The sequence below is a fragment of the Coregonus clupeaformis genome, chromosome 8, assembly GCF_020615455.1.
Source record: "Coregonus clupeaformis isolate EN_2021a chromosome 8, ASM2061545v1, whole genome shotgun sequence".
In the NCBI taxonomy this organism is placed as follows: domain Eukaryota; kingdom Metazoa; phylum Chordata; class Actinopteri; order Salmoniformes; family Salmonidae; genus Coregonus; species Coregonus clupeaformis.
Genome location: NC_059199.1, coordinates 11,494,106 through 11,515,955, shown reverse-complemented (window position 1 = coordinate 11,515,955; position 21,850 = coordinate 11,494,106). Strand labels below are relative to the sequence as shown.

General features: G+C 42.7%; 1 protein-coding gene across 1 annotated transcript in view; it reads left to right on the top strand.

Annotated features, from left to right (window-relative positions):
• Nucleotides 1-21,850, top strand: part of LOC121571093 (ankyrin-2) — a 143,582-nt gene that overhangs the window by 92,532 nt on the left and 29,200 nt on the right. Inside the window, exons 26-40 of the mRNA XM_041882382.2 lie at nucleotides 1,786-1,927; nucleotides 2,056-2,067; nucleotides 2,380-2,467; nucleotides 3,295-3,398; nucleotides 4,389-4,424; nucleotides 9,083-9,307; nucleotides 10,099-10,197; nucleotides 10,751-10,905; nucleotides 11,166-11,377; nucleotides 11,613-11,817; nucleotides 13,567-13,892; nucleotides 14,155-14,280; nucleotides 14,412-14,534; nucleotides 17,335-17,367; nucleotides 17,766-17,787. Of these exons, the coding sequence (XP_041738316.2) occupies nucleotides 1,786-1,927; nucleotides 2,056-2,067; nucleotides 2,380-2,467; nucleotides 3,295-3,398; nucleotides 4,389-4,424; nucleotides 9,083-9,307; nucleotides 10,099-10,197; nucleotides 10,751-10,905; nucleotides 11,166-11,377; nucleotides 11,613-11,817; nucleotides 13,567-13,892; nucleotides 14,155-14,280; nucleotides 14,412-14,534; nucleotides 17,335-17,367; nucleotides 17,766-17,787 (1,908 nt within the window). The remainder of the gene's footprint in view (nucleotides 1-1,785; nucleotides 1,928-2,055; nucleotides 2,068-2,379; nucleotides 2,468-3,294; nucleotides 3,399-4,388; nucleotides 4,425-9,082; nucleotides 9,308-10,098; nucleotides 10,198-10,750; nucleotides 10,906-11,165; nucleotides 11,378-11,612; nucleotides 11,818-13,566; nucleotides 13,893-14,154; nucleotides 14,281-14,411; nucleotides 14,535-17,334; nucleotides 17,368-17,765; nucleotides 17,788-21,850) is intronic.

The following is a 21,850-nucleotide window of genomic DNA, read 5'->3' as shown; positions in this document are numbered from 1 at the left end:
TTGTCTGTACACAAGCCTAGAAGATGGTTTCACCCTAAGTGTTGTCACTTCAAAGACAATTTCAAATCCCCACTCTGAAATACTCATATGTGATCTCATATCACATGCCATGGCCAGGAGAGCCTGAATGACAGTATATAGGCTAGGGAGAAGTGTGAAATGCTGCTAACTTTAAACCCATAATAAAAAAATCCCCATAATAATCTGTCAGATTAAGCTAGAGATATCTGTTTTTTTTTGCATTGGATGCGTCTCAATCTACCGCATCCGCCTACAGTGCATTCGGAAAGTATTCAGACCCCTTGACTTTTTCCACATTTTGTTACGTTACAGCCTTAGTCTAAAATGGATTCAAGTATTTTTTCCCCTCATCAATCTACACACAATACCCCATAATTGTCACGATCGCTGAAGGAGGAGGACCAAGGCGCAGCGTGGAATGTGAACATATTTATATGTATTAATGATTACACGAACAAAACAACAAAACGATAACGTGACGTCCTTGGTTACATACACAAACCAATACGGAACAAGAAACCACACCAAATGAATGCCAAACGGCTACCTAAGTATGGCTCCCAATCAGAGACAACGAGCTACAGCCGTCTCTGATTGGGAGCCACCCTGGCTAACATAGATATACAAAACCTAGAAATAAACACCCTGGCTCAACATACGAGAGTCCCCAGAGCCAGGGCGTGACAATAATGACAAAGCAAAAACCGTTTTTTTGAAATTTTTGCAAATGTTATGCTATTGACACAGGAACATCTCTCTCTGCCTACAGTATGTCTCTCACTTGTTCTGTCAGCCTATCCTACAGTATGTCTCTCACTTGTTCTGTCAGCCTATCCTACAGTATGTCTCTCACTTGTTCTGTCAGCCTATCCTACAGTATGTCTCTCACTTGTTCTGTCAGCCTATCCTACAGTATGTCTCTCACTTGTTCTGTCAGCCTATCCTACAGTATGTCTCTCACTTGTTCTGTCAGCCTATCCTACAGTATGTCTCTCACTTGTTCTGTCAGCCTATCCTACAGTATGTCTCTCACTTGTTCTGTCAGCCTATCCTACAGTATGTCTCTCACTTGTTCTGTCAGCCTATCCTACAGTATGTCTCTCACTTGTTCTGTCAGCCTATCCTACAGTATGCTACCAGCTGTAAGCTAAGGGCTGTATACCCTTTACACACTATGCTGCCAACCTGAACTGTACTGTACTGGCTCAGGTCATTTCCTTTCACACTGTCCTTTCCAGTTCAGTTCCGCTAATTTTGTGGGGTTTTTGGATGGCCAGCCCAGTACAGCTCGCCCCTGCTGTCCAGTAGTGGTAACAGCAGCAGGAGAGCTTTTTAACGTGGACACAAGGCAGTCATGACCTGTGTCTCCATGCTCATCTCTAGTGTTTACAAGCGTTTTTATGTGATGATGAAGAGGGAGGATGATCGTGTATGAATGATCGTGTGTCTGTATGTGTGTAAGTCAACCTCATGTCAGTTTGATTGGGGCACATTCACATCCCAGGGAAGTGCTGGACCCTGCGTAGTCACTCCTGCTGAGCGCACAGCAAATCACCATGTCCCCTTCCCCAGAATGACCCTTTATCATCTTCCATGGTCCTCACACCTCTGCTCTCTCTCTCTCCCTCTGCTCTCTCTCTCTCCCTCTGCTCTCTCTCTCTCTCTCTCTCTCTCTGTCTCTCTCTCTCTCTCTCTCTCTCTCTCTCTCTCTCTCTCTCTCTCTCTCTCTCTCTCTCTCTCTCTCTCTCGCTCACTCTCTCCCAGGTGATGACACTATGACAGGGGACGGAGGGGAGTATCTCAGGGCAGAGGACCTGAGGGAGCTGGGGGATGACTCCCTGCCTGGACAGTACCTGGATGGGATGAACTACTTGCGCTTTAGCCTGGAAGGGGGACGCTCTGACAGGTAGTCTATACACATACCTATCGTAGAGGAGAAGGGTGTATTTGTCTGGGGGAGGGATGTGTATTAATGCTCTAATATTTCGGATGATCTTTTACTAATTTCTACTCCTTCCTACCATGCATACGTAGTCGAATCCAAAGGTATGTGCAAAAAATGCTTTGGTCTCTTTCTGCTATGGTTTCTCTATGGCAGGGTTCCTTAATAGGTGGCCCGCCTATTGGACCCCTAACTTTCCTGAGCAAAACAAAATGAAACAATTGTTGGACATTAAAGACTGTAAAATCACCAGTAAATCAGCTCAAAGTTATTATCGCCTTCCATTCCTTAGTTTTAGAGTAGTACTTGTGCCGTGTCTGATGGTTAGATTATTGCCATATTGGGTGGTGAACACTGTTTTAGCTGTGTGTGATGTTTCCATGGCTACCAACCTCATCTTCTCCTCCTCTCCTCAGTTCGGACAGGTCCTACACTCCCAGTCACCACGGCTACTACTCTCCCAAACAGGACAGCCTGATGGACGAGATGCTCACGGGCCACAACGTAAGTAAAGGGTTCAACGTTTTACATCTACTGCACCAAAACATGCTTTGCTGTGTATGCCTTGCATTGCCCAATGCACTTGTTCAGTACAGAAAATACACTTCCTAATATTGAGTTGCACCACCTTTTGCCCTCAGAACAGCCTCAATTCGTCGGGGCATGGACTCTACAAGGTGTCAAAAGCGTTCCACAGGGATGCTGGCCCATGTTGAATCCAATGCTTGTCACAGTTGGCTGGATGTCCTTTGGGTGGTGGACCATTCTTGATACACACAGGAAACTGTTGAGCATGAAAAACCCAGCAGCGTTGTAGTTCTTGACACACTCAAACTGGTGCACCTGGCACCTACTACCATACCCCGTTCAAAGGCACTTCAATCTTTTGTCTTGCCCATTCACCCTCTGAATGACACACATTCACAATCCTTGTCTCAATTGTCTCGAGGCTTAAAAATCCCTCTTTAACCCGTCTCCTCCCGTTCAAGTGATTGAAGTGGATTTACAGTGACATCAATAATCGATCATAGCTTTCACCTGGATTCACCTGGTCAGTCTATGTCATGGAAAGAACAGGTGTTCTTTGTACACTCAGTGTAGATTACTTTTTTTTTTTAAGGCTTGTAATGTTTGGTCATTTTTAATAGCTGCTGAATTGGAATATTGAAATATTGCTCTTAAGATGTAATTTATCTGACTGTAGAAAGTCACAAAATGTGTGAGTTTGAGTATAGATGCTCACAAAAGTGTCTAACCGAACACTGCAATGCGTTCCGTGTTTAAATGACGGCAGGTCAGTCCCTAACAAGCGCGTCTTTGTTGTGCGCCAGGTGTCGTCTCTTGCCAGGGAAAATGAGAAGGACTCGTACCGTCTGAGCTGGGGCACAGAAAACCTGGACAACGTGGCACTGTCCTCCAGCCCCGTCCACTCTGGGTAGGTACCGCGTGCATAGCAGGCACACAGGAGGGTTAGGTTTTAACCATCAAAACAGCCCAAAGAAACGTATTTTGGTGGAAAAGGTACAACAGTTATCTGCTCTAACCCATCCCGAATACAGCTCTCCCTTGAGCCTAATGTGTTCAGCAGGCACTAGAGCAATGGTGGATCCAGGTACCTCAAGCAGAGATTTGGTAGATTTTTGGAAAGTTTTGAGAAAGGAATCACAACCTTTTGTAATCCTACTCTAAACCTAATCTGTTAAGCGGCTTGGGGTGATACCACCTATTAGTCTAATACATTGTGATATGAAGATACCCTGTTGTCCTCAGGCTAACTCTCTCTGCCATGCTAATTGGTAACAATGAGGAAAGATAATCCTTCTTAGTTATAATGACATCAATCCTGAATCACTCATGTTAGGCCACTGAGTGTGTTCACACCAGAGAGTTTCTAAGTACTGGTTTAGGACAATCAATATGACAAACACTTATATCCCTTTCTATCTCTCTATCTAGGCCTATCTATCTATGTATCTATCTATCTATCTATCTATCTATCTATCTATCTATCTATCTATCTATCTATCTATCTATCTATCTATCTATCTATCTATCTATCTATCTATCTATCTATCTATCTATCTATCTATCTATCTATCTCTCTCTCTATCTCTCTATCTCTCTATCTATCTGTCTATCTCTCGCTGTCTGTCTATCTAGCTATCTCTGTCTGTCTGTCTGTCTGTCTGTCTGTCTGTCTGTCTGTCTGTCGGTCTGTCTGTCTGTCTGTCTCTCTCGCGCTCTCTCTCTGTCTCTCTCTCTGTCTCTCTCTCTCTGTCTCTCTCTCTCTGTCTCTCTCTCTCTGTCTCTCTCTCTCTGTCTCTCTCTCACTCTCTCTCTCACACTCTCTCTCTCACTCTCTCTCTCTCTCTCTCTCTCTCTCTCTCTCTCTCCTTCTCTTATGGGGTCTCTGTTCTGTTTTCAGACGTTCCTCTCCGTGCCATGATCATGGCGACAGCAGGTGATCTACTGCACCTTGGTTTATTCCTCTTCATCCTCCTCTTCCTCCTCCTTTCACAGTGTGCTCTCCTTCCGGGGAGATCTGTGTGTGTGTGTGTGTGTGTGTGTGTGTGTGTGTGTGTGTGTGTGTATGTCACAAATGCTTGAATGCGAGTGCAACACTACTAACAGATGTTGCCCATGTTCCAGTATTTCCCCCGTTTTAGCTTTTGATCACTTTTACATTCATTTTTACACAGGCCTCTTTATAAGGGACTTAGTCCACTTTTATCAGATGGAAGACATATTTTGCACCTAGTGCTGCATCAAAAAGTCACACACATTTCCTCATCATCATTGGTCAGTCATTGTGTCCATCTTGGTTGAATCTTGCCGACTCATGGTGGCCATTTTGTTTGTTGTTTACAGTTTTTCTCCATTGGTTTGGCTCATTTCTTGAAACAGAAATTACATTCTCAAAACTCTAAGATCATTTGGCAAAACAGTCTTACAGTTCAGCACAACACTATAGCTCACTTGCAAAAGCTCATATCTCTCCTAAAACTGTTCACTCATGCTTCAAAACTAAATTCCTTTCCCATATAAGGAGTCAGTGCCACGAAAATGGCAAAGATCCTTCTCAATTGCTTTGGCTCATTTCTTGAAACAGACCGGACGTTCTCAACACTCTTGGTGCTTTAGCCAAAATAACGTGGATGGTTCGGCACAACACCATGGTTCACCTGCAAAAGCTCATACCTCTCCCAAAACAGTTCACGCATGTGTCAAAACTAAATTTCCTTCTCATTTAAACAGTCAGTGCCCCCAAAATGCTTCGTCCCTTTGGCATTGTGTAAGCACTGCAAGTCAAAATGTTTAGATGTTTTGTCACTATGGCAGAGGACCATTGAAATATCCCTCATGTCCACCTTTCAGTCTTAGCCCAGTCCTTCATTGACAATGGTTACTGTACTGTTTTTTGTCTAGCTAACAGAATACAATTGTGTATAAAACTGAAAAAAATAAATAGGATTTTAGGGTAAGAGTAGCCTCCAAGGTTTGACATCACACATTGCACTCATACTGCCAAGGAAATTGTAACCATTATCATTCACACACATAAAGTAACTTCCATACATCAGAGTAAAAAGAAAATGTATACAGCATAATATACTGTAATATAAACACACAAACAAAAAACAATGAAAATTATATGCAGCCTACAGTGCTGTAAATAAAGCTGGAGTTTCACAACTAACAGTTCTTCACTGGTCGCTGTCCTCACCCTCCTGGCCATCCACACGCTGCTGTCTGTCTGGCCACAGATTCTCGTCCACATCACAGCGTATATTCTCCCTTGCGATGCAACGAGGGAAGAAACGGCGTGCATGTCGCAACCATCCCCTACACTGATCTCCTGTAATATCCTCACACGCAGCGTCCATTGCATGGAGCAGGGACCTCTGATCTTGAGCCCGATGCTCATACACTCTCCACCTCCAAGCGGAGAAATACTCCTCAATAGGATTGAGGAAAGGAGAGTAAGGTGGTAGGAACACCATGACCATCCTTGGATGAGTAGTGAACCAGGCCCTGATGAGCGGGCCACGGTGGAAATTCACATTGTCCCATACAATGACATATTGTGGTAGGTGAGGCCCTACGAGACCGCTCTCATTTTCAGGGATCAAATCAACATGAAGGCGGTCCAAGAAGATGAGGAGCTTCTGTGTATTGTATGGGCCAAGACTGGGGATGTGAGTGGCCACACCATTCTCCGATATGGCAGCACACATAGTTATATTGCCCCCTCGCTGGCCTGGGACATCCACCATGGCCCGGTGGCCAATAATATTACGGCCACGTCTTCGGCCCTTGGCCAGGTTGAAGCCAGCTTCATCCACAAACACGAGGATGTGATGGGTCTCGTTTCCTTCCAATGCCATTATTCTCTACAATAGCGTAAAAAAGAAAACATCAAATCAGTCATACAGAAGAGTCATACACTACAGTTACAGACAATTACATAGGAATGTTCTATGTTCTCCACAAGTTCAATATACTACTGGCCACTACTCCAGTGGTTCCAAACCTGGGGTACATGTACCCCTATGCAGAGGTACTACAGGGGGTATTTGACAGAAAGGGGAGGGGGGAAATCATCAATGACTAGACTTACTGAAATGTTACAGTAAAACCCACAGTATTAGATAGATTTACATGGGAGGCACTAATTGCAGCTCTTTGACCCCTTTTCTTATTGTATGTTATATTCTTCAAAATAAGGATTATAATGATAATTGCATCATACAGTAAGCTGCAGTTTTTAGGCGAAATGTTGAAGTCAGATAAATCAAATACTTCCATACCTGGATTACCTGGATACACAAATCAGGTAAAGTGGGTACTGAAGCCAAAAAAGTTTGGGAACCACTGCTTAATTGTAAAAATGTTATAATGATGGACAACCAGTAACTGACTTACATGTACATACTGGTACCGCAGCTCTTTCACTCTATCAGAGTTCCTCTCAAATGGTACCCTGTAAATTTGCTTCATTGTCATCTGATGCTTCTTCAATATCCGGTCTATTGTGGAGATGCTTATAGAGTTGACATTTTGGAATATGGCATTGTCTTGTAGGATTGCAGCGCGGATCTGTCTCAATGTGATGGCATTATTTGCCATCACCATGTTACAGATCTCTTGTTCTTGTTGTTCATTGAGAAGTTTTCCTCTGCCACCTGTGCAAGGTTGTCGTCCAATCCTAGATATAGAAGTCAAAGGACAACACTCCATTCGTAATGTATACCTTATGTATTCCTTACAGAATGAGTTACCTATGTAATTGTATTGTTGTTTTACTTACAGTAACTTTACCACAATTCTAATGCATCACTGCACAGTGACTGGAATACTACTGTAAACTGTATCATCAATGCTGTAGAAAATAAACTATTCCATAGTTTATTTTCTCCAATGTTTTTCTTGTCATTTTTAGTATCATAACATCCCATTGAGGTAAGATATTACTGTAGGCCTATCACACACACACACTAAATGAATAGGTAAATATGTAAATAAATATATTTCTTGCTCTATGCACAGTGTCCTGTCCTATACAACATATAATTCCATCATTGACTGACTACATACCTGTTTTCCCTGCGAAAGGTTTGGATGATGGAGGAGACTGTTGAGCGAGGCACATTAGGCTGCACTCGGCGACCTGCCTCCGCCATTGTGAGACCATGGTTGATGACATGGTCTATAATTGTGGCCCGAATTTCATCCGGGACAGCATGGTGTCTTCGTGCTCCTCGGCCTCTTCCCCCTATTCCACCACCACGCACCCTTACTCCTCCTCCTCCTCTTCTTCTTCTTCCTCTTCCTCGAGCAGGCAGTTGCCCTTGTTCATTTACTTGGCCAGGTGCCTCCATGTTCAGAAATTGTACTGGTCCTGCATGGTCAAGCTCTTTACATACATGTTTGGCAGCATTCACAGTCATGGACAGCACCTGTCAGGTAACTAAACATACTGTTTGATTGGTCATCTGAGATGTGTGAAACTCCTCCTTCGTTAGTCAAGTTCTAGTTTCACCTGACTGTCAATTGCTGTAATAAATTTATCAAATGTTCCAAGGGATTCATATATGGTATTCATGGTATTATGTTCTTGACTAATTTTGACAATTGAACAGACTATTGTGCATGTGATGACTTATACAATGAAATGACGCTGACACGTTTTGGAGCGAACAACCATTAGACTGAGAATCAACAATCAGTTTAGATCAACAAGATCTATTCACTTGGAAATTGTGCTAAATGTAGGCTACCTGTACTTAATCATTTGCAAAGATGTACTGAGACATTGAGACATGTACTTAGACATTTGCAATTTGATGAAATGAATGAGAAATTCAATTCTGTTGTGAACAATTGCCAAGTGGTTTGGAGGTTTGTCCATGTAGTTTTGAGAATGTAATTTCTGTTTCAAGAAATGAGCCAAACCAATGGAGAAAAACTGTAACTGTGTTTGGTCGATTCACAGCTGCAAGGTCTTGTGTTTGTGTGTTTGATATAACCAATATCCATGTTTGACGTTGTGCCGTATTGTCTACATGTTGCAGTGTCATTTTAATGGTTTGTTTGCTTTACATAAAATAATGATGTCACAGTTGGAATGTGTTAGACCCAGCGCTCTCACATTAACTCCACTACAGTATGTAGTGTTATCATTACACCCATTCCCCTCTCACTGTTTTTGCATGTGGGTATGGGCATGCAGTGAAATTGTAATTCTTATGTCTGTTTTAACATGGATTCATTTTGGCCGTAGTTATCAAGTCAAAAATCCTTATTTTTCTGTAAGGTATGTAAGTTATCTGTGTAAAGGGTAATGTACAAAGCAGAGGAGACTGGTTGGAGGAGCTATAGGAGGATGGGCTCATTGTAATGGCTGGAATGGAATAAATGGAATGGTATCAAATACATCAAACATATTGAAACCACGTTTGACTCCGTTCCAATAATTCCAATCCAGCCATTACAATGAGCCTGTCCTCCTATAGCTCCTCCCAACAGCATCCACTGGTACAAAGACACAATGTCTAAATATATAACTTAATATTTTCCTTTTGTAAACATCATATCTGTCCCTGCTCATTCCCTTCACAGCTTCCTGGTTAGCTTCATGGTTGACGCCAGGGGTGGAGCCATGCGGGGTTGCCGCCACAACGGACTGCGCATCATCATCCCACCGCGGAAGTGCAGCGCGCCCACGCGGGTGACCTGCCGGCTGGTGAAGAGGCACCGCCTGGCCACCATGCCCCCCATGGTAGAGGGAGAGGGCCTGGCCAGCAGGCTGATCGAGGTGGGGCCTGTCGGAGGCCAGTTCCTCGGGTAAGAGACCGGAGATGGAGAGATTGAGGGAGAGGGTTAGTGTGAGAGAGGTAGGAGTATACAGGATCCTAGGACAAAGAGCAAGAAAGAGTGAGCGAGTGAGCGAATGAAACAGAGCGAGGGAGAATTAAATAAAAAGAAGGGATGTCATAGATCCTGATCTATGCTGTGACAGAGCAGAGTGGGTGCTAGGAGAGAAACAGAAGAGATCATGATCTATGTTGTGACAGAGCAGAGTGGGTGCTAGGAGAGAAACAGAAGAGAGAGTGTGTTCGTTAAAGGACAGTGTAAGCCTTCTGTATGAATGAAAACCTGAGCATTTTGCTGCCCCTCTTACTTTTCTCAGATTAATTTCACCCTGCCTCTGCCTTAATAAAGCTGTCTCTGCTCTATGCTTCTTCCCAGCGCCAGGGGCCTTGCTTGTTTTCTTTTTAAAAGTCGGGCCGCATTCTAACTCTAAATCAACCCTTTATATGGAAACTAACTGTTTCTATAAGACACATGGAAACAAAAAAATCCACTAAAGAAAAATACATTGATCCATGATTGATTTGATATGTAGATTGGTAAACCACTAGGAGAGGCTCTCTACCAATAATATAATAACTTCCACTTTGAAAGCCCTGTATATTTAAAGCCCAATGTATTTACCATTATATCCTATTGATGGCCTCCACTCCACTCAGCCAAAAGGCTTTCACAAAACCCAACAGTATACACTAGTCACCCGTTATTCTGACTACTTCCGCTCTCTCTCCCCTACTGCTGCTAACGGACGGTTGGTCTCACAGTAAACTACACCTTCCCACTGCCCCGCCCCCTCTTAACGAGGGCGAGAGCCTCGTTAGCCGCATCCTGCAGCTCGGGCCACCCGGGACAAAATTCCTCGGGTAGGGGAAAAGAAACCGCATATGAAACAATCTATGGATGCTACTGCTACTGGTTCCATTTGATATCACCCTCCTTTTATAGTACGACCCACCTCTGTGATGTGTTGTGTTTGTGTCCGTGTCCGTGACCTCACCTGGATGATATGTGTAATAGTGGCGTGCTAGTGTCGTGACCCAATTGTGCTCTCTGTCGTAACATCTCAGACACTCCCAACTTACCTTTTGGCTCCTTACCTTGTGGTTGGCCTTCTATGTTTAGTGCTGTCTGTCTGTTCAACCTCATTGTTTTATTGGTTAATTTGGTACCATGGTGGATGTCCCTGAGTTTAGCATGACTGTCCCATAGGTATTGTAGTTGACACACTGTACTGTGCTCATCAGGTGGGTTGTTAGATAAGTGGTTGCCCACACACACACTTTTTACACACACACACACACACACACACACATACATCGTGCCCCCCCCCACCCCCCACTCCCCCACACACACACACATAACACCCCATTCCCACTCCCACACACTCACTCACCATGCTTCAATCCCTGGTCGCAGGCCTGTGGTGGTAGAGATCCCTCACTTTGCTGCCCTGAGGGGGAAGGAGAGGGAGCTGGTGATCTTACGCAGTGAGACAGGAGAGAGCTGGAAGGAGCACCACTGTGAACACACTGAGGAGGAACTTAACCAGATCCTCAACGGCATGGACGAGGGTGAGTGTGATGTCATCAACGTGAGACAACACTTAGTGATCATCATAATTATTAAGATCATTGGCAAGAAAAGAGGCCCTGCTCAAAGACTTTGGAAACACAATCCATCCTGCCTCCCAATATATAGATTACACCAACCCAGTCTTGTGAGCGGTGATTACTCCAAGGAGGGAGTGCATTGTGTTGTTCAAGTATTTCAACAGGGCCATAATCTGTAACAATGGAATATGAAGCACCATTCCTTCTGTCCTCCTCTCCAGAACTGGATCCTCCAGAGGAACTGGAGAAGAAGCGTATCTGCCGCATCATCACCAGGGACTTCCCACAGTACTTTGCGGTGGTGTCCCGGGTCAAGCAAGACAGTAGCCTGATCGGTCCAGAGGGGGGCATCCTCAGCAGCACGGTGATGCCTCAGGTCCAGGCTGTCTTCCCAGAGGGAGCCCTCACCAAGAGGATCAGAGTTGGACTACAGGTAATAACACACAACCTGACTTGCCTCTGACTGGTTAATTCTTATTTGTAATACTTGAAACATTTGATTGAGCCTGCTTGGAGTGCCAGAAGGGTGGAGTATGCAGGTTTGGGATTTCATTGGTTGCACCAGACAAGCTCAGTCAAGGGCCTCCATGTTTTGGCCCCAAAGAAGTTTGTGCTGTCAGTTCCTCTAATGTTAAACTACTACTAACACGGTAATCTGTCAACACCAGGCTCAGCCAATGAACGTGGACGTGGTGAGGAAGCTCCTGGGAAACAAGGCGACGTTCAGCCCCATTGTGACCCTGGAACCCCGGAGAAGGAAATTCCATAAACCCATAACCATGACCATCCCCATCCCCAAGAGTAACACTGACCCTGTGGTCAACGGCTTCGGAGGGGACCAGCCCACCCTGCGCCTGCTCTGTAGTATCACAGGTTAGAGAGAGGGCGGATTAAACGCGCACACACATATACATACAGTGCATTCGGAAAGTATTCAGACGCCTTGACTTTTTCCACATTTTGTTAGGTTACAGTCTTATTCTGAAATTGATTAACTTTAGCTAATTTATACAAAATAAAAAAATGGAAATATCACATTTACATAAGTATTCAGACTCTTTACTCAGTACTTTGTTGAAGCACCTTTGGTAGCGATTACAGCCTTGAGTCTTCTTGGGTATGACGCTACATGCTTGGCACACCTGTATTTGGGGAGTTTCTCAAATTATTCTCTGCAGATCCTCTCAAGCTCTGTCAGGTTGGATAGGGAGCATATTTTCAGGTCTCTCCAGAGATGTTAGATCCGGTTCAAGTCCGGGCTCTGGCTGGGCCACTCAAGGACATTCAGAGACTTGTCCCGAAGCCACTCCTGCATTGTCTTGGCTGTGTGCTTAGGGTCATTGTCCTGTTGGAAGCTGAACCTTCGCCCCAGTCTGAGGACCTGGAGCAGGTTTTCATTAAGGATCTCTCTGTACTTTGCGCCGTTCATCTTTCCCTCGATCCTGACTAGTCTCCCAGTCCCTGCCACTGAAAAACATCCCCACAGCATGATGCTGCCACTACCATGCTTCACCGTAGGGATGGTGCCAGGTTTCCTCCGGACGTGACGCTTGGCATTCAGGCCAAAGAGTTCAATCTTGGTTTCATCAGACCAGAGAATCTTGTTTCTCATGGTCTGAGAGTCTTTAGGTGCCTTTTGGCAAACTCCAAGCAGGCTGTCATGTGCCTTTTACTGAGGAGTGTCTTCCGTCTGGCCACTCTACAATAAAGGCCTGATTGGTGGAGTGCTGCAGAGATGGTTGTCCTTCTGGAAGGTTCTCACACCTCCACAGAGGAACTCTAGAGCTCTGTCAGAGTAACCATCAGGTTCTTGGTCACCTCCCTGATCAAGGCCCTTCTCCCCCGATTGCTCAGTTTGGCCGGGCAGCCAGCTCTACGAAGAGTCTTGGGGGTTCCAAACTTCTTACATTGAAGAATGATGGAGGCCACTGTGTTCTTGGGGACCTTCAATGCTGCAGAAATGTTTTGGGAATCTTCCCCAGATCTGTGCCTCGACACAATCCTGTCTTGGAGCTCTACGGACAATTCATTCGACCTCATGGCTTACTTTTTGCTCTGACATGCACTGTCAACTGTGGGACCTTATATAGACAGGTGTGTGCCTTTCCAAATCATGTCCAATCAATTGAATTTACCACAGGTGGACTCCAATCAAGTTGTAGAAACATCTCAAGGATGATCAATGGAAACAGGATGCACCTGAGCACAATTTCGAGTCTCATAGCAATGGGTCTGAATACTGATGTAAATAAGGTATTTCAGTTTTTTATTTTTAATACATTTGCAAATATTTCTTAAAACCTGTTTTCGCTTTGTCATTATGGGGTATTGTGTGTAGATTGCTGAGGATTATTATTATTTTTAAATCCATTTTAGAATAAGGCTGTAAAATGTGGAAAAAGTCAAGGGGTCTGAATACTTTCCGAAGGCGCTGTACAAACTGTACACACACACAGACACACACACACACACAGACACACACACACACACACACACACACACACACACACACACACACACACACACACACACACAACACAAACACACTGTAGGCACACACACACAAACTATAATGTCTGTAGCTAACCTTCTAATATTTCTCAATTGTATTCTTATTCAAAGGTGGAACGACGCCAGCCCAATGGGAGGACATTACAGGAACCACACCCCTAACGTTCATCAACGACTGTGTCTCCTTCACGACCAACGTGTCGGCCAGGTTCTGGCTGATAGACTGTCGGCAAGTGCAGGAGTCGGTCAACTTCTCCACTTCAGTCTACAGGGAGATCATCTGCGTTCCCTACATGGCCAAGTTCGTTATCTTCGCAAAGACCCACGACCCCATCGAGGCGCGGCTCCGCTGTTTCTGCATTACGGACGATAAGATGGACAAGACCTTGGAACAGCAGGAGAACTTCACTGAGGTGGCCAGGAGCAGAGACGTAGAGGTAGGTGTTATAGTAGAGGTGTTATAGTAGAGGTAGGTGTTATAGTAGAGGTGTTATAGTAGAGGTAGGTGTTATAGTAGAGTTTATTTTTTATATAGCCAAGCAAATAATTGAGAACACATTTTTACTTTTACAATAGTAGTGAACTGTCAGTAAAGTGTGAAGTCTTAGTAAATCATGCGGTTGATGACTAACAGGAAATGGTATGTTTGGTATGTTCTTTCCTCAGCTAGGATTAATGTCTGATGTTTCCTTTCCTCAGGTCCTGGAGGGCAAACCCATCTATGCAGACTGCTTCGGCAACCTGGTCCCTCTCACCAAGAGTGGCCAGCACCACCTCTTCAGCTTCTTTGCTTTCAAAGAGAACAGGCTGGCACTCTTCATCAAGGTGAACATCACTTTACCATCTTTCAACACTCGTCCATATAATTGACTTTATTACAAACGAGTCATTTATGGTATTCTGTATGTTGATTGGTTGACTGACTGACGATAATGATGTTGTTGATGGTTCCACAGATCCGAGACAACACTCAGGATCCGTGTGGCCGTCTGTCCTTTATGAAAGAGCCCAGGTCTTATAGAAGTCTGGCCCACAACGCCATATGCAACCTGAACATCACACTACCATCCTACTCAAAGGTAAGAACACCTTTCCACGACCTCCACCTGAACACACAGCTTAGGATACACCTAGGACCTGGAATTGTTCCTGACCATGTGACCTGTGCAGGAACAACTCTGAGTTCTGTGTGCCACACCCAACAGTTACCATTACATGCCTGAGTGTTCAGAATTGCTTACAATGTTAAAGGAAAGATTCACCCATTTTGAATGTTATAATGTTTTTTTGTGCATCTCTGAGGGATGCTCTATCGATTTTCGGGGTCATTTACATGCTTTCATGTGTATCTGAGCTATTGCCGTTCAAGCAGGAAGAAATTAGTCCGATATGACGTAGCATTGTGATAAAGCCGCTCTCACTACACTGGAAGTTAATAGGATTACGACTTTTAGATCGTGAAAACGTCTATCATACAGTACATGTCAGATTTCACTACTGGCCGATGTCATAACTCGGCAGGTTATCTTCTCTCTAATGAGCCATTGATCATATTTTTGCGATATTCCTACCTCGAGAAATGTGTAATTTAACAGAGGGTCCCGGTCCACCGCATTTCTCCTATTTGTCTGCCTCTTCAGTCCAGGGTGCATTGCATTGTGCCGTTGCATGACCGTTGCGAATGTCAGACTCCACTCTGCGAGGCACATCGATCTGCAGGTTGAACATGGTGAGATTGTAGACTCCTAAATTGATAGTGCAGTTTGTTTAGGCGATTTTACAGCTAAGTAGCTACTTCACATGCTGATATCGACTTTGTTATTATTGTGTGTAGCTATGTCTGCTAGCTAGCTAGCTACCTAGCTAGCCAGCCAGCCCATAGAGCCCATAGAGTCTGCTAGCTAGCTACCTAGCTAGCCAGCCAGCCCATAGAGCGCGCATTGCATTGTGGGTTTTGTAGTCGACTTGAGCTGCAACAGATTTCCACAACGATTTTCACATGTCGCTACCAACATTATTATAAGGACAAAATGAAACATTTGTTCACAAAAAATATTGTTCTCACATATTAATGTTATTTAACAATGACATCGCTCCCTTTGCCAACGTAATGTTCCACAAGCCCCATCACCACATTCTCCTACACTCGCCCCTGCTGCCTGATGTGGATATTTTCCCTAGAGATTGAAAGCCGTTCAGCATGTACAATTACGTACGCTCTTGCTGTGTAGCCTACTCCAAGGAGGCCAGAGTAGACTGATAAGACTGCTTTGATTCGGTGAACTGAGATAGGGTACATTTTAAGATTAGGCCTATGATTAGAATGGATAAATGCATTAGAATGGCCCGCCCTGTTCTTCATTCACAATTGGTGATTACATAATTATGCTTCTTTCGCTTCCCTTCGCTCATCAACTCACCCATTCTCCCCATCATACTTTACTTAATTTATTTCATCTGTTGTTATATGTGTGAAATTAGTTTCGGTATGGTGTATGTTCAGTTTCTTGGCAATTGTCGGGGGGATTATCAACTGGGCACTGCACTTTCAAATGTAGGAGGAAGGAGCGGAGCAGGCCCTACTGTTGGGAGAAGGAGGGGCAATGGGGGGAAACCATTCCATTTAATGACACGCCCTCCTAAAACTGGTTATAACTCCAGTTCTGTTTGTGATATTAAGATTCTGACAACGGCAGTGTGTTATATAGACTTATTTAGGAAAGGTCAAGGACGAAGGGGGGCATGAGTTAAAAAATGGCAGAGTAATAACAAATGAATAATAATGAGTAGTCAAAATGATTGCTTTAGCAGTTCTAGTGTTAACTGTGATTTATTAACTAACTATAAGCAACCAGCATTACTATATGTAAGTGCTGGTAGCTGACCTATAGTGTAGCATGAATCCCTTCTCCTTTAATAATGCTATTTTATGTTTACTCTGAACCACCCTCCCAAAAAACAACGATTGGCCACAAACCTTCAAGTCTGTCACTATGGTAACTTTGCTTTGCCCACTCTCTGTTTTCCTCCCCCTCCTCCCCCTCCTCTATCTTCCTCTATCTTCCTCTATCTTCCTCTATCCTGCTCTATCTTCCTCTATCTTCCTCTATCCTCCTCTATCTTCCTCTATCTTCCTCTATCCTCCTCTATCTTCCTCTATCTTCCTCTATCTTCCTCTATCTTCCTCTATCCTCCTCTCTCTTCCTCTATCCTCCTCTATCTTCCTCTATCCTTCTCTATCGTCCTCTATCTTCCCCTATCCTCCTCTATCTTCCTCTATCTTCCTCTATCTTCCTCTATCCTCCTCTATCTCCCTCTATCTTCCTCTACCCTCCTTTATTTTCCTCTATCTTCCTCTATCTTCCTCTATCCTCCTCTATCCTCCTCTCTCTTCCTCTATCCTCCTCTATCTTCCTCTATCCTCCTCTATCTCCCTCTATCTTCCCCTATCCTCCTCTATCTTCCTCTATCTTCCTCTATCTTCCTCTATCTTCCTCTATCCTCCTCTATCTTTCTCTATCTTCCTCTATCCTCCTCTATCTCCCTCTATCTTCCCCTATCCTCCTCTATCTTCCTCTATCTTCCTCTATCTTCCTCTATCCTCCTCTATCTCCCTCTATCTTCCTCTATCCTCCTTTATCTTCCTCTATCTTCCTCTATCTTCCTCTATCCTCCTCTATCCTCCTCTATCTTCCTCTATCCTGCTCTATCCTCCTCTATCCTCTATTTGTCTTTCTTTCTTTCTTTCTTTCTTTCTTTCTTTCTTTCTTTCTTTCTTTCTTTCTTTCTTTCTTTCTTTCTTTCTTTCTTTCTTTCTTTCTTTCTTTCTTTCTTTCTTTCTTTCTTTCTTTCTTTCTTTCTGCTTCTTGCACCCCAAAGGAATCAGATTCAGACCAAGAGGCTGAGGAAGAGGTAACATTGTGCCTCTCTCCCCATTTCTCCCCCCGCTAACTAGTGTTTATTTTTTCATGTTCTTCACAGTACTTTTCATGCTCTTTTCAGGCTAGAAGCTAGATGTCTACTTCTTTGTCTGACATTTAGCTGTTATGTTAGGTATTAGAAAGTGTCATATATTTATATATTTTATATATGGCTCTCCGTGTTCCATGTTATTACTGATCAATTATTGTGCTTGTCACTTGTAGTAGAGTATCCATCTTTAGATATTAGTCGCAGTTCTATGTTTAATTCTAGTACTTATTTCCTTCCTGCAGCAAAGGTAGCAAATATGTACAAAATATTGACTAGATTTTTCTTACACAGTGATTGAAATGATATTTATAGTGCAATTTCTGTATTCCTCTTTACAGATCAGCAGGACGCTCGAGAAATGTAAGTAATATACTATTTTTTGATAACACCTTTAACAGATTTTTTTCTCAACCATTCTAATACTTTATAAACTTGCTATTTAACTTTTAACTGTTATAATATGGCTGCATTACTCAAACATTATGACTATGAAATTGCTTTGATAAGTGCATTATAACTATGCCATAGATTTAGACATTACTAATGATGTTATGCTAGTTGACTATTGTAGAGAACAGTACAGAATGGTAACCAGAGCTAATGCATAAACATTGAGCTTCATATGACCTTCATAGGATTTTAGCAAAGCTGTAGCATACGCATTACTTTTTCAAAGTCTTTTAAGTTCTACATGTTTGTCTTTGTCACAAAACCAAAACAACACAACTGTCACTCCACCGCACCGAGCCAAGGTTATGCCAACAACTTCATCAGGCATAAACTTAATCCCTTTCTCATGTCACACATCACTGCACCGGTGTCTTCATGCTAACTCCCTCCTCTCTGCCATTTTGAATTTGGGACATATGGAGAGAGAGTTCAAACAAACTCTCATTCATAATTTGGTGATGTTTATGTGACAAGGGAATAGTACCCCCCTAGTAACTCTAGTGCCCTCATGGCAAAACAAACTGTAGTCTAGCTTTCCCAGCCCTCCAGATCCCATCCTTCATACCCTACCCATATAGTGTATAATATTTGCCTTTTCATCTAATTAATTAATTGATTCATTCATTGATAATTAATCATGGTCATGTGCCTCAGCATAGCTGGATATCTACATATTTCTGCAATATACACTACCGGTCAAACGTAGAACACCTACTAATTCAAGGGTTTTTCTTTATTTTTACTATTTTCTACATTGTAGAATAATAATGGAGACATCAAAACTATGAAATAACACATATGGAATCATGTAGTAACCAAAAAAGTGTTAAACAAATCAAAATATATACTTCAAATAGCCACACTTTGCCTTGATGACAGTTTTGCACACTCATGGCATTCTCTCAACCAGCTTCACCTGGAATGCTTTTCCAACAGTCTTGAAGGAGTTCCCACATATGCTGAGCACTTGTTGGCTGCTTTTCCTTCACTCTGCGGTCCGACTCATCCCAAACCATCTCAATTTGGTTGAGGTCGGGGGATTGTGGAGGCCAGGTCATCTGATGCAGCACTCCATCACTCTCCTTATTGGTCAAATAGCCCGTACACAGCCTGGAGGTGTGTTGGGTCATTGTCCTGTTGAAAAACAAATGATACTCCCACTAAGCCCAAACCAGATGGGATGGTGTATCGCTGCAGAATGCTGTGGTAGCCATGCTGGTTAAGTGTTCTAAATAAATCACAGACAGTGTCACCAGCAAAGCACCCCCACATCATAACACCTCCTCCTCCATGCTTTACGGTGGGAAATGCACATGCGGAGATCATCCGTTCACCCACACAGCGGTTGGAACCAAAAATCTCAAATTTGGACTCCAGACAAATGACACATTTCCACCGGTCTAATGTCCATTGCTCGTGTTTCTTGGCCCAAGCATGTCTCTTCTTCTTATTGGTGTCCTTTAATAGTGGTTTATTTGCAGCAATTCGACCATGAAAGCCTGATTCACACAGTCTCCTCTGAACAGTTGATGTTGAGATGTGTCTGTTACTTGAACTCTGTGAAGCATTTATTTGGGCTGCAATTACTGAGGCTGGTAACTCTAATGAACGTATCCTCTGCAGCAGAGGTAACTCTGGGTCTTCCATTCCTGTGGCGGTCCTCATGAGAGCCAGTTTCATTATAGCGCTTGATGGTTTTTGCGACTGCACTTGAAGAAACGTTCAAATATATATTTCAAAAATAATATTTCAAAAACAAAAACTCTGTGTTGTTGTTTTTATCGCACTGCTTTGCTTTATCTTGGCCAGGTCGCAGTTGTAAATGAGAACTTGTTCTCAACTGGCTTACCTGGTTAAATAAAGGTGAAATCAAAAAATTTTAAAAAGTTATTTACATTTTCTGTATTGACTGACCTTCATGTCTTAAAGTAATGATGGACTGTCGTTTCTCTTTGCTTATTTGAGCTGTTCTTGCCATAATATGGACTTTATATTTTACCAAATAGGGTTATCTTCTGTATACCAACCCTACCTTGTCACAACACAACTGATTGGCTCAAACGCATTAAGATGGAATGAAATTCCACAAATTAACTTTTAACAAGGCCCACCTGTTAATTGAAATGCATTCCAGGTGACTACCTCATGAAGCTGGTTGAGAGAATGCCAAGAGTGTGCAAAGCTGTGGCTATTTGAAGAATCTCAAATAATTTGTTTAACACTTTTTTGGTTACTACATGATTCCATATGTGTTATTTCATAGTTTTAATGTCTTCACTATTATTCTACAATGTAGAAAATATTAAAAATAAAGACAAACCCTTGAATGATTATGTGTTGTAAAACTTTTGACCGGTAGTGTACATAATATGGAAAATATTTCTGTGTGCACATACCTTCAAAACATAAATGTACAGTACATACAGGTCTTACATAAACTGATAGACAATGTAATGTACAGAATGTTATTTTTTATGTGGCAATTCACATACATATGTCATACATAATATGGAATTGATGCTTTAGCATCACCTTTCATAGTTGTAGTCAATGAGAAAACAGTAGACTACAACTCACCACACTATTGAATGTGAATACCTAAATTAACCGCTCTTTTATAAACATAAAATGTAGATTTGCTAGTGGTACATTTTATTTAATTAATTATCTGAATCACTTTGAATTTGCTCCACTCACTTTTCACCAGAGGCTGCATGTCAACTTTCCCCTTTGCTTTGCATGGAAATAACTTGGCTTACATGAGTGTGTATGTGTGTGTTCCTGTGTCTGGGTGTGTGTCAAGTGTGAGAGTTCTTTTGACTCTTTGGTTTGCGTTAACATTGATCTTTGAATTCCTTTTCACTCTCTATTTGAATTTGATTGAATACACTGTTGCTACTCTTATTATGATTTTAACTTTTCTCCTCAGTTATGTTTCAAAAGGTTTATTTAGCTAGACTAAAGTTAGTATAGGGAATGGATACAGTCCTCCAAAAGGACCACATTCCCTTAAATCAATGATTAATTTCCTTAAAGGCCCAGTGCAGTCAAAAATGTGATTTTCCTGTGTTTTATAGATATTTCCACACTATGAGGTTGGAATAATACTGTGGAATTGTGAAAGTTTTGATAATGCCCTTTTAGTATAAAGGGCTATTTGAAAAGACCGCCTGAAATGTCAGCCTGTTTTGGTGGGATGGACTTATGGCCTGCCTGGTGAAATGACAATAGACAAATACAAAAAGAGAGTTCCAAACCTCTCCGCCAATAACAGCTAGTTTTCCGTTTTCCCTTCCTCACTCAGACCACTCGCAGACAGTCCTAGCAACATCCTAGCTTGAGAATTTACTCTTTCCTAAGAAGCTATTTTTATTTTTAAACATTTTGACAATTGTAATTAAAAACAATCACAGCAAGGTACTTAATTGTTACCCAGAAATAATTTGATATTAAGATCAAAACGGCTGCGCTGGACCTTTAAATTATTTTCCAGGTAACCAGTTTGATGCTGGTTCAGACCCCTTTATTTTTCCATAGCAGTAGAGGAACAACATGGTTTGTTCTGTTCAATAGAGCACACTGGAAAAAATTGCATTTTTTTTGTTGCTCTTTCTCTCTGTAGACAATCTTGAGATGTCTGTCTAGCTATATGTTGTTATCCCTTTGTTTGTGTCCCTGTTTCCTTATCTTTTGTTGATTTGTGGGTGTCTGTTGTTGCTCATCATTTGTTTGATCGAGTACTTATTTTAGATATGTTCTCGCTTTTGTGTTGTGAGCGCGAATGTGCTGACTGTGTATAAGCAAGTTATTTCCTGCTCATTTCCTTCTCAGCTTTATGATTTAGTTGGCTTTTTGCTTTGCTGCAGTATTTGCCCCCAAAGAACCCCAGTGGATCAAAAGTCCCTTCCTTTGATACCTTCTGTAGATGTCACTGTGGCCCAGCTTTACCCTTTGAATCCTGACAGTTTGTACT